General features: G+C 36.8%; 2 protein-coding genes across 6 annotated transcripts in view; both read right to left on the bottom strand.

Annotated features, from left to right (window-relative positions):
• The window catches only part of LOC128623003 (NLR family CARD domain-containing protein 3), a 73,293-nt gene extending 57,978 nt beyond the window's left edge, over positions 1–15,315 (bottom strand). Inside the window, exons 1-3 of one of the 2 annotated variants that reach the window (XM_053649831.1) lie at positions 14,912–15,315; positions 4,889–5,023; positions 3,670–3,786 (exon numbers count right to left, since the gene is read on the bottom strand). In XM_053649831.1, coding sequence (XP_053505806.1) covers positions 3,670–3,786; positions 4,889–4,941 — 170 coding nt within the window. In that variant the 5' untranslated portion in view covers positions 4,942–5,023; positions 14,912–15,315. The remainder of the gene's footprint in view (positions 1–3,669; positions 3,787–4,888; positions 5,024–14,911) is intronic. The other variant, XM_053649833.1, reaches the window with a different exon arrangement.
• The window catches only part of LOC128623010 (NLR family CARD domain-containing protein 3-like), a 72,823-nt gene that overhangs the window by 19,950 nt on the left and 36,074 nt on the right, over positions 1–16,799 (bottom strand). For 2 of the 4 annotated variants that reach the window (XM_053649847.1, XM_053649846.1), the window contains exons 4-5: positions 2,970–3,023; positions 1,042–2,823 (exon numbers count right to left, since the gene is read on the bottom strand). The exons of the other annotated variants lie outside the window; for them this stretch is intronic. In XM_053649847.1, coding sequence (XP_053505822.1) covers positions 1,042–2,823; positions 2,970–3,023 — 1,836 coding nt within the window. The remainder of the gene's footprint in view (positions 1–1,041; positions 2,824–2,969; positions 3,024–16,799) is intronic. 4 annotated transcript variants of the gene reach the window in all.

Genomic DNA, 16,799 nt, shown 5'->3' on the forward strand with positions numbered 1-16,799 from the left:
ACCTTTCTAGCCATATTACTAGAAGTAATGCTAACAGATATTAACAAGTTCTCCTATTTCAGTTAATTTACTTTTGTACTGACCATGGAGCTTCTCTGCTCTCTGTTTTTTTTACTAAATACAGACAGAATCTCTCTTTTCTTTAGCATCTTCTCCAGTGGAAGACCCAGAAACTTACTTTCAAATCTCTTTTATAATTCTCTGATTTGAAGTGCTGCTGCACAGGTGTAAATATATATAATATCGGTTGATCACAGTAGGGATTCCCAATGGTTGAATTACATATTGGTGTACTGCATTCTGGGTATTGTAGTGTTCGGGTGAAAAATGGAAAATTAAACTTAAACATGAATTCTGGTAAAATATGTAGAGTAAGTGATACAGTCCTGTACAGAATACTACTGTGGCAGTGGGGGCGTGGTTGAGCATCGGATGCGGACAGAGAGGAGGCGGGGAAACTGGCAGTTAATGCGTGATTATTCTCACCTGTGCCTTGTTACCGGTAGGCTACTTATGTGTGTTTCTCTGTAATTTTGTATTACAGCAATAAAGATAGTTTTATATACCATGTGTCTGTGTAATTCCACTTCATGTATAACAGAAATTTTGTAGAAAAATGTGAAGAAAAAAATCTTCAAACTACAAAGTTAAAATTAAAGATTCTAGATGTGAGTGTGATATTGCTAAGGTTTATGTAAATAAAAAGATTTCCAAATATCCAACATAAAACCAGCATTACTGTGGTAATAATAAATCATAATATCAAGAACCTTTTTAATTATTTCAAGATACCAAGTCATAACTTTAAGACTTCAGTGTTTTTCCTCAAATGAAATCAGCTGACTTCCACATATTTAATACCTGCTCTTCAGTCTTATTCATATATTTATGCATTTTTATTCTCTAATTTATCTATTTGCATTAACTCCATCCTGTATCACCTTAAATTCAAAACATCCCAAAGTAGAGATTTGTCAAAGTGTGTTCAGTTTCTCGTTCTAACACTGTAACAGTAGAACAGTTATATTCAGCTTTACTTACATTGCTTTTCTGGATGCTGCAATCACAGGCATCAGCTTCAGAAGAACAGTTTCTGGTATTTTATCTGTACTGGTATATTTACTCAGGTCAAATTCTTCCAGATCCTGTGCTGATGTCAGTAACACAAACACCAGAGCAGACCACTGTGAAGAAGAGAATTCACTTTGTTTTCCAGATTTCAGGTAGTGTTGGATTTCCTCCACTAGAGAATTATCACCCAGTTCATTCAGACAGTGGAACAGATTGATGGATTTCTCTGTAGGAAGATCTTCACTGATCTTCTCCTTAATGTATTGAACTCTTTCTTCTATGCTCTGGGAGCTACTTCCTGCCTGTGTTACTAACGCATGTAAGAGATTCTGATTGGACTTCACTGAGAGACCCAGAAGAAAGCGAAGGAAAAGATCCAGATGTCCAGTCTGACTTTCTAAAGCCTGATCTACAGCACTCTTGTGTACCTCTGAGATTGTCATTTTTTCCATCCACCATTTAGAGACCTGATTCTGATTAAGAACATTTCTCTTTTTCATCATGAATGTCAGGTGCACATACAGAGCTGCGAGGTGCTCCTGAATGCTCAGATGAACAAAGCAGTACACTTTACTCTGGTGAAGCCCAAACTCCTCTCTGAAGATCTGCGTACACACACCTGAGTACACTGCTGCTTCTCTCACATCAATGCCACACTTTCTCACGTCTTCCTCATAGAAGATCAGGTTCCCTTTCTTCAGCTGCTGAAAAGCCAGTTGTCCCAGTTTAAGAAGCATTTTATCACTCTTCTGCTTCTTTGAGTATTTTTCTCCTATGATGTTTGTCTGAATGATGAGGAAGTGTGTGTACATTTGAGTCAGAGTCTTGGGGATCTCTCCACTCTCTGCTTCACCCAACATTCTCTCTAGAACAGTGGCTGAAATCCAGCAGAAGACTGGGATGTGGCACATGATGTAGAGGCTTCTTAATGACTTCAGGTGTGTGATGATGTTATTGGCCAGGCTCTGATCACTGATTCTCTTCCTGAAGTACTCCTCCTTCTGTGGGTCATTGAACCCTCGTACCTCTGTGACTCGATGGACACACTCAGAGGGGATTTGATCAGCTGCTGCTGGTCGAGAGGTGATCCAGATGAGAGCAGAGGGAAGCAGATTCCCTTTGATCAGGTTTATCAGCAGCACATGTACTGATGCTGATTCAGTTACATCACACACTCTCACTGTGTTCTGGAAATCTAGAGAAAAACGACACTCGTCCAATCCATCAAAAATGAACAGAACCTTTTCCAAACTGGACATTTCTGTTTCTTTTGTTTCATTAAAACAGACATGAAGGAGCTCCATCAGACTCAGTTTCTGGTCCTTCATCAGATTCAGCTCTCTGAAAGGAAGTGGAAATATGAGGTGGATGTCCTGATTTGCTTTCCCTTCAGCCCAGTCCAGAATGAACTTCTGCACAGAGACTGTTTTTCCGATGCCAGCGACTCCCTTTGTCAGCACAGTTCTGATGGGTTTGTCTTGTTCAGATGAGGGCTTAAAGATGTCATTGCATTTGATTGGTGTTTCCTCTGTTGTTGTTCTCCTGGATGCTGCCTCGATCTGTCTCACCTCATGTTCTTTATTGACTTCTCCACTGTCTCCCTCTGTGATGTAGAGCTCTGTGTAGATCTCATTCAGGAGTGTTTGGTTTCCCAGGTTTATTATCACTCCATTCAAACACTTAAACTTCTTCATCAGGTTTAATTTAAACTTTTTCAGGAATTCATTCACAGCAGCAGATTCTGGGTCGTGCCTGTGAGATGGTGAAGTAGGAAGATGTGGTGAGACATGGGGTCGAACTATCATCTATACTCTAATCCCGCTGTAGTTAATAATAGCAGAGAGGTTTATAATACCAGTGTGTCAGTGTCACAGTCATGTTGTTGATTTTGATCTTACCCTGTATCTGCACTGATTTTCTTTTCTATTCTGTCTACTGCTCTCTGTAGAACACTGTGAAGAAAAACTGAAGCTGTTACAGAAGAAAACTTCCATCACTTAAACACTGTAGTCTAAACTTTTACCTTAATTTTGATACAATAATTCTTTTTGAGTGCATCTCTGTTCGCTGATTTAGATTCTGATTGTCTGCTATTTTTTATGAAACTGGTTTGATTTTATTCACTATTGTTATTCTCACCACTGTGTATACTTAGTGTATGTATGAAACGATGGGTATAAGAAAGAGTACAACAAAGGATGCAGCATTTTACTTTTAAATACAGGACAATCCTGTTTATAAGGTACGGATGGTTGACAACCCTACATAGAGTGAATGGTTTACTCAAGTGACAGAAATTACTCAATGAATGAGGAGTTTTTGAGTTACTGTTACACAGTGGCATCCAACATGTTCGAGCCAGAGTATAGAGAAGAAGAACTGCACCAGTGAGAAGAGCAACAGGAGGCAGAGAGCAACTGTAGATCTTTCACAATTACACTGAGCCAAATAACTGAAGTTAGTAACAGCACAAATAACTACCACAATGTTAGCTAGCATTGTTGCATGATTATTTACCATTGCATTATTTTATTTTTTTATTGGAATTTCCCTTTAACTGTGACTTTAGCAGTGACATTAACAGTGAGGAGATGTTACCTGTGTAGAAGTGAGGAGTCTCCATCTTTAAACACCAGAGGAATATTCATAGACCAATCACTCTTCATGGAGATACAGCTGGGTGCTGGTGATTCTGATCTCTTTCCCTGGAGTTTACTGCACAACATTATAGACAGTCTTTTAGTCATTTATATACACTCTTTACAGTTCTTAACTAACTTGTTCATTTAATGAGGACTTAATTTTACTTACAATGAACTGAATCAAACATTATTTCATACTGAGTGGTGACTGTTAGCTTTTCCTTAACAGTAAAACTTTGCTTAAGTTATTCCTTTCATATGTATTCAGTAAATAACTTAGGTAAGGGATAATCCATGGCTAGGTGTGCATTACATCATTTTAATGCATACCGTGGAGGCAAAGAACCACCTGACACGAAGCGGCGTGCATTAAACGATTTAAATTTCTAGCTCTGGATTTTCCTGCTTATACCATATATATATATATATATATATATATATATATATATATATATATATATATATATATATATATATATATATATATATATATATCACACACACACACGCACACCCCCCCAAGGCTGTAGTAGATGAGTTTTCCTGTTCGGGAAAACTTCGCGTTTTCCTGTCTCCATCTAAAGTGTGCATCAGTCGCTTAAATCCCACGCTGTCCACAGCTTTGAACGTCACCATATTCTTAGATAGATAGAATGTGAAGCCTCAGACACCTCTTTCCATCATTTGCAGCTTTTATCGTATTTTTTCGACTGCTCTAATGCGTCGGTCAGTGCTAACTGTTTATGTTTCGGGATGAGTGGGGTTGTTGTACCGGCCTGAGTGAAACACTCGTGGCATGTTCCTTCAGATGCTTCCTCTTAAGATGGTTGAAAAGATTTGTCGTATTACGGAAGTGCTGACCATTGCCCGACAAACTTTACAGAAATATCTGACTGTGCATAGCCAAACCATTACCACATTACTGACGTCGAGTCATTTTTTTCACACCAGCTCCTCATTCACCTGCTGCTAGCTCATGTTGAACTGTTTTTCAAATACGTCTCACATGAAAGACGCATGAAAATATAATTTAGACAATCAAAAACCATCAGATTGCCCACCAAATTCAACAGTTTGAATGCACACCTTCCAGGCAATCAGAATCTAGTATTCAGACAGACCATGGTATAAATATGAATATTTAATGACTAGAATACAATGACATGGTAGGTTACCTCGTTTTTGAGTGTGGGGAAACATTATCTGTGTCCAGATCAGGAGGCTCCATCTTTGAAAATTAGTAAAGTTTGCCCAAACACACAGTTGAGTCCTGAAGAGTCTGATCTCTTCTGCTGGAATGGAGCACACTCCTATAAAACACAAAAACAAATGTACAGTTAAACTTCACAACATTTTTCACTTTTTGTATAATTTTTAATTCTGGTGAGCCTAAAACCTTTTTTGACAGGTGCATTAAAAAAAATCACAAGCTCCCCATTCATATATCTGAACTGTCTGGTTATATTACAGTGGTATACACATACAGTTACAATTATTGGCACCCTTTTAGTCAATACTTTTTGCTACCTCCCTTTGCCAAGATAACAGCTCTGAGTCTTCTCCTATAATGCCTGATGAGGTTGGAGAATACATGCTGGAAGATCCAACCAGGGCCCATTTTAATCTTTGTGGCAGAGTCCATGATGCCATGTATCCTAACTAAATGTCCAGGTCCTCTGGCAGAAAAAACAGCCCCAAAACATTAAAGAGTCACCACCATATGTAACCGTGGGCATGAGGTACTTTTCCATATGGCTACCTCTCTGTGTTCTCCAAAACCACCTCTGGTGTTTATTACCAAAAAGCTCTATTTTGGTTTCATCTGACCATAGAACCCGATCCCATTTGAAGTTCCAGAAGTGTCTGCACACTGAAGACGCTCGAGTTTGTTTTTGGATGAGAGTAGAGGCTTTTTTCTTCAAACCCTTCCAAACAATTTGTGGTGATGTAGGTGACTTCGGATTGTAGTTTTGGTGACTTTCTGACCCCAAGACACAACTAACTCCTGCAGTCCTCCAGCTGTGATCCTTGGAGATTTTTTGGCCACTTGAACCATCCTTCTCACAGTGCTCACACAAACCACTATCCTCAGAACTTTCATCACTAACTCAGCATTATATAAAAACACTTCCTTTGGAATCAGATTATATAACATGTAATATAATAGTGTTTATACAAATACTATGTTTTAAATGTCAAATATAATATAATGTGTAAATATACTACAGTATAAATCACATCCTTGGGTTTATAAAATGGGATTTTACACAATACATTGTTGTATTCACTTGAGAGAATTTTCCCCACCATAAAGAAACTGCTGTAGATGATAAAACTCTCCCATCCACTCTGTACTAGTCACAAAACTAAAGATATCTTTCTTAAAACACTATTGTGCATCACAACTGAGTCTCTGAATGTAGAAAAGGTGCTTTAAACTATTTTGAAACCATTTACTTCGATGAGCAGAAAAAATTACCTACCTATACCCAGAGCTTCTACCTTCTACTTCAGGGGAACTGATGCATCACTATAAAATATGACTAATAAATGAACCCCGCCTCCATGAGCTCACAGGTGTGTTGTGATTGGCTAGGATTGAGTTCTATTAGAGCCTGGCTCATTTGCTTTTTCTGAGCATTTCTGAGAGATGTTTTCTCTGAATCGCTCAGTGTTTATTATTATTTTTTAGTCATTGAATTTGAAACTTCTTGAATGTCTGAGAGCTTGAATTTGCACGTTGTTCCCCAAGCATTACAAATTCAGGTTCTGCTGACTCTGATTTCACTCCATACAACACCTCTTTACAGCCTATAAACACACCACAGCTGCATCTGAAATCGTGTACTGTGACAGAGACACACTGCACAGTTGTTGAAACAGTACGTACTAATCAGTATGTGTGTGTATTATGACTACAATCCCGGAAATACTACATCCGCCATGTTAGCATTGTCATGTGACCTTTGATGTCATCATGAACACAAAAATCAAGGAGCCACCAGATTAAATCAACCGCACTAACGGCAAAACACATATCAGGAAAGTTAACTGAATTAGTCATGTAATGTGGGCAGTGTTAACAGGCTGAGGTGAATTCGTTGCCGTTAGCTTGGCCAGCTAAGGCATGATGGAGGTCACACAAAAGTTTTAAAATGCGGTGACAACTGTTTTCTTGTTTAAACCATCAACAATTTATTTGTGTACTGTTAAACACGTCTTGTTTAACCAAGGTTTAACCCTCAAAGACTGAAACCGCGGCCCACGGATAAAAATAACTTGTTCAAAAATGTTTAATAACTTTTGAACTGCTGATCCAATCTGTATGCTTTAAAAGGTACCATAAAGTGTAAATACTCAGCTTTTCAGGGATATTACACTTGCCTCAGCTGAACATTCATCGTGGTTATGCTATCACATTCTAACCAACCTATGCAGTTGGTTCCTCTGAGCCAAAAAAGAACAGCTGTTGGTGCTTAGTGGCGTAGCGGCAGGGGGTCACAAGGTGACACATAAAACCTGAGGACTGTCCCTACTGAATCCAGTTCTGGTTGTTATATTATGTAAATACTTCTTATATAGTTTGTGAAAATTATATGCACCAGTTGTTCATTTGCACCTAGTATATTTCTCAATTTGTATTTGTGAATATCATTTGCACTGTTTGTATTTTTGCTGCACAAGACAGTTTTCACTACTTGTTATACCGTTTGCATTTGTTCATGTTCTTTTATGGACACATCTACATTTTCAGTCAATAAAATACCCTTTTTCATTGAAAAATGCATAGAATAATATTGTAATAAATTGCTATAACTTGCTAAGGGAATGTTAGATGAAGACAAAATTTCATTTGGAAGTCTAAAACATCCAGGTATAACTTTATAAAGAAAAAAGAAGGTTTTGTTTGTGTCCACAGTAAAAAAAAAACACCAAGTTGTTTCTGGCATTTTTCTAAATATTATACTGGATAATTCAATCATTCTCAGAGATTTTTTTTTTATTATTGGCACTTTAAATGAGCTAGATTGATTAAAAAAAAAATGTATCCTGTTTAAAATGATGTATGGCACTTGATGCTGACTGCTAGAATATGTTAGAAAAACAAAAAAATACAGGAGTCAGATTTCCCAAAAATCGATCTAGGTCTTTTAAGGTTTAATACTTAAAAAGAGCCGGCATGCATTTTCCCAACACAAATTTTTTTCTGAGCTTGTCTGCACCAGCCTGTTGCATTATGGGAATGTTTGATTCACGTAGTGTCCATCAGTTGCACGGCATTCACTAAATTCCAGGGGTTTCAGTATCGCGACATACAATTCCAATAAAGTTGGGGTGCTGGGTAAAATTTAAATAAAAAGACAATGCAATGATTTGCAGATCTCTTGAACCCACATGTTATTCACAATAGAACATAGAAAACATATCAAATGTTTAAACTGAGTAACTTGAGTTTGTTTTTGGATGAAAGTAGAGCCTGTTTTCTTGAAACTCTTCCAAACAACTTGTGGTGATGTAGGTGACTTCGGACTGTAGTTTTGGAGACTTTCTGACCCTAAAATGCAACTGACTTCTGCAATTCTCCAGCTGTGATCCTTGGACATTTTTTGGCCACTCAAACCATCATCTTTACAGTGCGTTGAGATGATAGAGACACACGTCTAATTCCAGTCAGCAAAATATTCTCAATCATTTGTGCTTCGTTTTTGCTGGTTTGTGCCGTAAAAATTTTTGTTTGTGCTGCTTCGGTTCAGGAGATATTAAAAGAATATTTATAGGTCATTCTGGGGTCACCCCCAAATTAACCCCAAATAGTCTCAATCGTTTGTGCTTCGTTTTGCTTTTTGGTGCCTTGTCGCTGCCAAGCCTGGGTCTGGAGAGGTGGTTAGTTTTAAAACCCTTATTGTGCTTCATGGGAAAGCGATTTTATATTTAAGTTTTAAATGATTAGGTGTCATAATAAAATTCAATTTTTATATTCATACTCGTGTCTCACTCATGTTCCTTGCCCTGATTGATGAAACTTCTGTGTGCCTTTTATTTGGAAGTATTTCCCTGGTTCTCCCCCAGGGTGGCGTAGTTGGATTTACTGAATTTGGGATGAACGGTCTCCTCCACTTGGGAATTGCCACACAAACAATTTATAACCAAGTTGCTGTAGCAGTCAAAAATAGTTAGCTACTGTAAGTTATCAAACCAAACAAGACAACTTTACTGCACTGTAAGTTAAAATGAAGCTATGTAGGCTAGTGAAGTTGGTCTATCTTTTCTTAATTCAGTTAAAAGCATAGAAAGGACTGAAAGTGTTCAGCTAAATGTCACAATTTCATGTGATTTCTGCCCCAAGTGTTAGCGTAAGGTGTATAGCCTAATGCCCCCTCTAATCTACTTTTACCAATTTTCCTGTCCTCAGCCTGACCTTCCATCCCTCCCCCACCTTAACAAGTTAGCTAGCACGCATGTACACATGTAGGAACATTTGCTCTCAGAGGTGAGTAATTACGAGTTAGATTTAGACCTACTGCATTTCGTTTTCTCAAGTAAATTGTATTCGGGAAACGTTTTTACTCCAGTAGCCTAACATGCTGTTAAAAGCAGTAGGCTACTTCTCAGCTTTCGTACGTTTTGGGAGAAAGGTCAATATGTTTCGTGTCTTTTTAGATTTTGAAACAAAATGTGCTATTTTCTCTTGTGCCTCTTTTATTTATTTATTTATTTATTTTTTATTTGGCTTTATTTTTGTTGGCAGTCTGTTTTTGTGTTTTGTGTGGTGCTGTGCTAACGTTAACCCCAGCTTCACCGAGGGTCTCCCAACCCCGTAGCCTACATTTCATGTCTCCATTCACGGTACAATGAGAGTGAGAGATTCACAGTGAGAGATTCAGACGGCATAACCACCCTTTTTCAGTTTTTCTTTGTCGTCTTGTAGGAATATGCTTTCAAACAGTGGCTGCAGCTCATACTGACGGACTGCCAGAGAAAGGCTTCATTAGTACGTCTGTTTGAGACTACCGTCACACGTTTACACTGTAGTCTACATATGTTATTGGAATAAAGTTGGTTTGACGTTGGATGTTAGATATTCGCAGATATGTGAAAATTAAGGGACCGTCTCTAAAGTTACGTTGTTATACACGTTTCTAACTTCAATAGCATTTGAAGGAAATGACTTACAGTCAGATAACCAACTGTAAAGTGTTCATCTTGGTGTCAGCTATAACACACACCTTTTGAAATTTTTGATATTTAACCAAATAAACTATTAAGTCATAAATATTGCCATGTATTTTATTACTGCATGGGATCATACACAAAATAGCCATAATTTAAAGCTCAATAGCATTTGAAGGAAATGACTTACAGTCATATAACCAACTGTAAATTGTTCGACTAGGTGTCAGGTATGACGCACACCTTTTAGATTTTTGATGTTTAACCCTACAACGCATGAACCAAAAAAACCTCCATGAATGCATAAAGGGGGTCAAAATGACCCAAACTGGATTGAATGGTTTTCTTCAAAAAATAGATGTCCTATTAAATAATTAAAAGGACTGATGATCCACGAATGTTTTAATATTTCAAATATTATTTTTATTTGTAATCCTCGTCCCTCCTTTCTTCTGTACCATTCTGCTTATTGTGCCCTGAACATGCGTCATCATTATTAGCATTCTCATCTTCATTTCAACAGTTGTCAGGAGTTCAAGATATTAAAATGATTTTTAATACTGTTATGTGTGTATATATATATATATATATAGTTAATCACCCATTTAGAGAACAGTATTAAAAATAGTTATATATAAGTTATATTCAACATATTAAAATGATTTTTAATACTGTATGTGTACATGTATATAATATATATATATATATATATATATATATATATATATATATATATATATATATATATATATATATATATACACACACACACACACACACACACACACACACACACACACACACAAACACACACTCTTATTGCTACTACCAAAACACCAAGCATTATTCCTGTGGAAATATTCTAAGTTTGGAGGCCCGGTTTAGAAAATGCAGTTAGGTATTGACCCAAACTTTTTTTTAATTCAAAGATAGGGAAAATGTTGAGAAAGATGAGGAAATTGATGAGGTGAGTGAGGGGCACAATAAACTCAATGAAACAAAGGAAAGAAGAGATTAAGACTATCCTTGTGACAGGGAAGATGACGGGAGCAGCACTGGTGATAAAGATGAAGATGATAATGTTAATAATGATGACGCATGTTCAGGGCACAATAAGCAGAATGGTACAGAGGAAAGAAAGGACCAGGATTATTCTTGTGAAGTTGAGGGCTCAAAAGGTTGACTGGAAGTGCTGCCTATGTAAATAATTTTGAATTCCTTTGGCTCCCATCCACAATCCAAACGTGTACATAAATAAATTAAAAGAAAGCAAATAAAAATGTTTGAAATATGAAAACATTTGTGTATCATCAGTTCTTTTAATTATTTCATTAATAGGACATCTATTTTATTTTTATAAAACCATGCAATCCAGTACGGGTCATTTTTTCCCCCTTTATGCATTCATGAAGCAGTTATTAGTAGTTTACTTATTCTCTTTCTCCCAAGAAATGCACTACTAACAGCTGTATTTAATATGTCTTTAAGTTAGGAACTTTTATGGTCAAATTTGAGTTTCTTCCTAATAGCTATTCACAAAGTAGCTGAGAGACACTTTTACAGAGATTGAGGTAACTTCTAAAATAGGCGAAGGAGCAGAGTTGATCCAGTTGCTGTGGATTTAGGAATGAGCTTACAGTGCCATTTAGAGATAGAGAAACTAATTTATATAGCAATGGATTGATTTCATTTCAAAAATTTCATTTACAAAAATTTATAGCTGAGACTCAGTTCAGACTCAGTTCATCTGTGGTGTCACTGAATTGTTTTGATTTGTTAGTGAGCTGATTGCATCCTTTTTCACATGCCTGCCATGAAAATATGCTTTTACAAGTAAATGATCTCTTTCTAAATCTCTGACGTAAATGGGGTACATTACAGGCAATAGCTATGTCAGCCCCAGGTCTTCTTGTCCGAAGGGTTGGAAGCAATTTGAGAGATGTTTAATTAGGACCTTATCCTTTGTATGTACAGTCTGAAATATACAATGTTCTTGCTATTTCAGGATGCTGATGAAGACAGTGTGTCGCAGGACCTTGCTGTACAAAGGATCTAAATCTACAACATCAAGAGTAATACGTCGGAGGATCCTGATGACGGTATCGTGGTAGAGGGCATGAAAGTTCTGACTGCTCTTGGTAACTTTCCAAGGACTTGCTCCATGCTCCTTGGGTTGACATATGCAGTGAATCTTGCCTATCCCAAGGAGCTCAGGTATACGTTTGAAGTCTTCCAGAAACTCCTCCTTGAGCTGGATTGTTCAAAGCTGTCCCAAAAACTGAACAGCTTCAAGAATAAGCTACTCACTTAAGAAAATGAACCTTTGCAGGATGAAAGGGAATTGTTGCAGCACTGTCAACTGTCACATGGTTACCTTCAAGGCTTTGTTAAATGATTGCGTTTCAGTGCTGCAGGTGGTTGTTCAGATTTGAGGGGAGTGGCATCATGTTTTTGACTTAATATTGTCACAGCCAACTATTTTTGTACCTTGTGAGTCCACTGTGTACACCAGGGATGCAGAGATTATTTGACATGTTTTAATTGAGGCATTTGAATTCGCACAAATACATAATGTAATTGTTCAAGTGAATCCCATTTTAGCAAGTGAAGAAGCAAGGAAAATGGAAGTACTTCTGTCTGTTTTCTTAAAAGACCAAATGCATTTTATTCTTGTACTGTTATTTTATTGTTTTATGTTGGCATTTTGCACTTGAAAAATGTTGGGTAAACATGTTGAGACAAAGTTGCACAAATAATTGTTCACCTTCTGTTATTTTTATGTATGGTGATCTGTTGACCCAACTTAAGTAAACTTTGGCACCAAGAAGGCGAGCTATTGGTTGGATTAGAAATAAAAAAAATGAAAGTGACATTAAATATATTTAAAGTCACGTGATACTAATTAAGACTTTAAACAATGAATTAAGGTACAGATAAATAAGAATAGCACTCTAAATGTGTTGAATTAAGCAACAATGTGCTCAAATATGAGTTATATATATATATATATATATATATATATATATATATATATATATATATATATATATATATATATAAAATTTAGTGAACTGAAATCATTTTCAACCAAATAATTAGGGAATATAAATCAATTTCCATAAGATATTCAGTAAATATAAATCAGTTTCCCCCAGATACTTAGTATATTTAGATTACTTTTGTTCAGATACTTAGTAAATATAACTCAGTTTTCCTTGTGAAATTAATTTGGATTTACTTAATATTTTTGGGCTATATAACTCATCATTTGGCATGCTATTACTAAAGCCAACACATTTTAATTGTTGCTTTTATTAACATAGACTTTTTTTTTTTAATTTAGTTCATTTATTCAAGACTTTTTAATCAAAGTTGTAGTACTTAAAATCTATTCAATTATATTACGTGTCACTTTGTTGCCATCATTTTTTTAAGTAACCATTGGTCACATTTTTTACATCCATCCATCCATCCATCCATCTTCTATACCGCTTTATTCTTTTCAGGGTCACAGGGAAACGTGGAGCCTATCCCAGGGAGCATGGTGCACAAGGCGGGGTACACCCTGGACAGGGTGGCAATCCATCGCAGGGCACAATCACTTACACGTTCACACACCCATTCATACACTACAGACACTTTGAACATGCCAATCAGCCTACCATGCATGTCTTCATCATCAAAGAGCTAATTTGACTACTTTAACTACTTTACTAACTTCAATTTAACCACATATTCTTATCACTCTGGTTGACATTGTAAACAGATTGTGTGTGGTCACAATAATGAGAATGACACTACTGATATAAACTAATGATGTTTTATTTTTAAATTTATAGGAACAATTACAACAAAAATGCAACTTTTATCAGAGAGATGAATCCAAATAATCATTAAAAGAAAATTTTGAAATGTATAACCATCTACAGATGTAGTGACACACCAACTGTATGTCACTTACTGTAATGTCAGTAAAACAATTAATTTCACAAATAAATTTACATTTGGCAGCAGAACTTTGATTTCCATGAAACTGCAGCACTGCTTGCTGAACTGGATTTTTGAGAGATCTTGAATTTAAACGGCAGATGCCGCTGTTTATGGATGATCCTGCTGCATTTAGTAAATGACACCCTCATGGTGACACTTACTTAATGAGATAGGAACTACACCACGATCTTGTTCAATTGCATTATTATTATTATTATTATTATTATTATTTTGCTTTAAAAGCACTAAGACCATAAGCGAAGCTAAGCTAATGTGTGCTTGTGGTTTTATAGATAGCTGAGCACACACTGTTTCTCCTTCATCTCGTAGGATATAATGCATATATCCACTGGTATATTTCATATAAGATTGCTCTCCCTCCAGAATGTTTCATTTTAGCAGCAAGAAAACTGGTTTGTTGTCAAAAGTGGAATGTTAGTTGCACCACCCATATTACTATGGCAACCAGTGGTATAGGAATGTTCACTGGTGACTTGCAGAGATAAAATCTGTGCATGTGTGAATGTAGCTTTAAGTGTTTGAATGTCCTCCTTTACTTTTTCTGAGTATCCTGTTTTGTTTGAATCGCTCGCTGTTAGTTTTTTTTCTCTTTCAGTCATTGAATTTGAAACTGCTTGAATTATTTTAATCTGAATTTTTGACAGCTTGAATTTGCATGTTTCCCTCCAAGCATTAGACTACAGATTCAGATTCAGGTTCTGCCTATTGACACATGACTTCTGCTTCCAGACAGCAGAAATGTGACGAAATATACTTTTAAACATTTTTTTTTTGTTCCACCCTGATAAAATTATATTCCCCAAACATTCTGGATGTTTAATTCTTGAGAAACTGAAGAGAGTAAGTTGAACGGTCTGTATAGTACATACGCCATAAAAGGACCTGTTTTACAGGTAAGGTTACACCTGCACCTCACGTGCTGCAGATTTCCTACAGCTGATTTAAACACAAGTTTTATTTACAATATATCCTCATTCTTCTTATATAAAGTCATTTATATTAAAGAAATCACTCACCTTTAGTCAACAGTCCTTGTTGTGTGACATATCACCATTTCTGCCTTTATCCAACCGCTCCACAAAACATAGCCGAGTCTGAGAGAGAAACGCTTTCACTTTAGGAAGGAGGATTCATTACAGGTGATGAGTCGTTCAGGAATGAGTCGACTCTTTGAGCCGGATCTTCTGATGAACGTTGCGAGCTGACTTGCAAATCTAAACTCTGTAATCTATCCTTCTGCTGAAACTTAGTATTCAGTATTATAATCAGTATTATGTTCTCATGATTAGTGACTGTACTGTCTGTACTGTGTTTTTCATATTTTGTGTTTGTCCATGATTGTTTGTTGTTTATGTAGGATATTATTGTATTGCTATTGTAAAGTGTCCTTGAGCTCTGAAAAGGTGTTAGGCTATATACATGAAACATTATTATTATTATTATTATTATTATTATTATTATTATTATTATTATCTAATGCATTTAATCACATACAGTGCACCATACTAGCAGTAATTTATCCTCTTTGTAAAGAGACTGCTGTAAAGTTAGTGTCACTTACACATATTCAGATTTATGTCTTCAGTAGCTTCAGAACAGTAGCTCAAAAAGGATAAAACGTCAATTACTGTTCAGCTGAACCAAAACAATCAGTTATAACTTACTTATTTTTCAAGTAATTGATGCTGTTTAAAAATCCAGAGTGAATATATATTCTACTTCTCTAGAATGTACACTAGCACCTAGGTGGTTCTGGCACCACCTAGGTGCCAGAACATAATAGAGTCTTCATGCATGTCTTCTTTGTACCCTGAGAGATGGTGGGACCAGTCAAGCAGTACTAGAGGATAGGAGGGAGTGTAGTGCAGTGTGGGGTGTGATAAGTGCTTTGAATTAAGTGCGGGCTAAAGTCAGCTACATGAAGCCAATGGAGGGAGCAAGCAATGGGGTGGTGTGGGAGAACTTAGGAAGGTTGAAAACAAGTCATGTAGCGGCATTCTGGATCAGTTGCAGAGGTCGAAAGGCCATATTTACTGTCTGACATTGCATGTGGAGTGATCGCATTGTAAACAGGAAACCATACAGCATCAAGATCTCCTTCACAGCAGTGAGTCCTCACACCTTCATTACACGCTAAAAAATACTGGGTTTCTAACCAAACACTGGGTTGAGTCTTTTAGGTCATTTAATTGGGTTATTTTCTCAGTCTTGGGGTAGTTTTGTGTCACCCCCCGCTGGGTTAGTGGCTGGGTCATTTTCACTGACAACTGAATCAATGCACCCCTCCCCCACCCCGACGCATGAGCATGGCTCCTTGGGTAAAATCAACGCAGTTTGAATTCGCCTCAGGTGGAGGTAGCGGTTTTCACACAAACAGACTGTTAGATTTATTTGGAAAAACACATTCAGAAAGGATGTGTTAATATCCTACACACTTTTTTGTGTTATTACTATTTAAACACATGTTGTGTTAAATTATCCAATAAATGTGTTAAAAAAAGAAAAAAAAAATACACAATTGATCAACACAACATGTGTTAAATTATTGTCCAATCATGTTGCGGACTGCGCTGCTGACATCATCATCCAACTCTGAACTCGCCTCAAAGTGAAGGTCGTTGCTTTGAGCTTTTGATTTTGACAGCAGAGTCCGAGTCCTGAGGCGAGGAAACCAAATGACTACAGGTAAGTTAGTGTTCATCACTACTTAGCGTTAATGCTGCTGAAAATGCCTGGCCAAGTTTGTGATATTGAAGTAGGGAGCTCTCAAAAATGTATTCACTGGAAAACTGTGACAGCTTCAACAGTGAGTATCATGTACTGCTTCCTCAGTGTTGGCGTTACACTACTAGTGTCATTTGTGTATGTTGGCTCTGAAATATGGATTGATGATATTATATAATC

This window comes from Ictalurus furcatus, chromosome 19, assembly GCF_023375685.1.
Source record: "Ictalurus furcatus strain D&B chromosome 19, Billie_1.0, whole genome shotgun sequence".
NCBI lineage: Eukaryota > Metazoa > Chordata > Actinopteri > Siluriformes > Ictaluridae > Ictalurus > Ictalurus furcatus.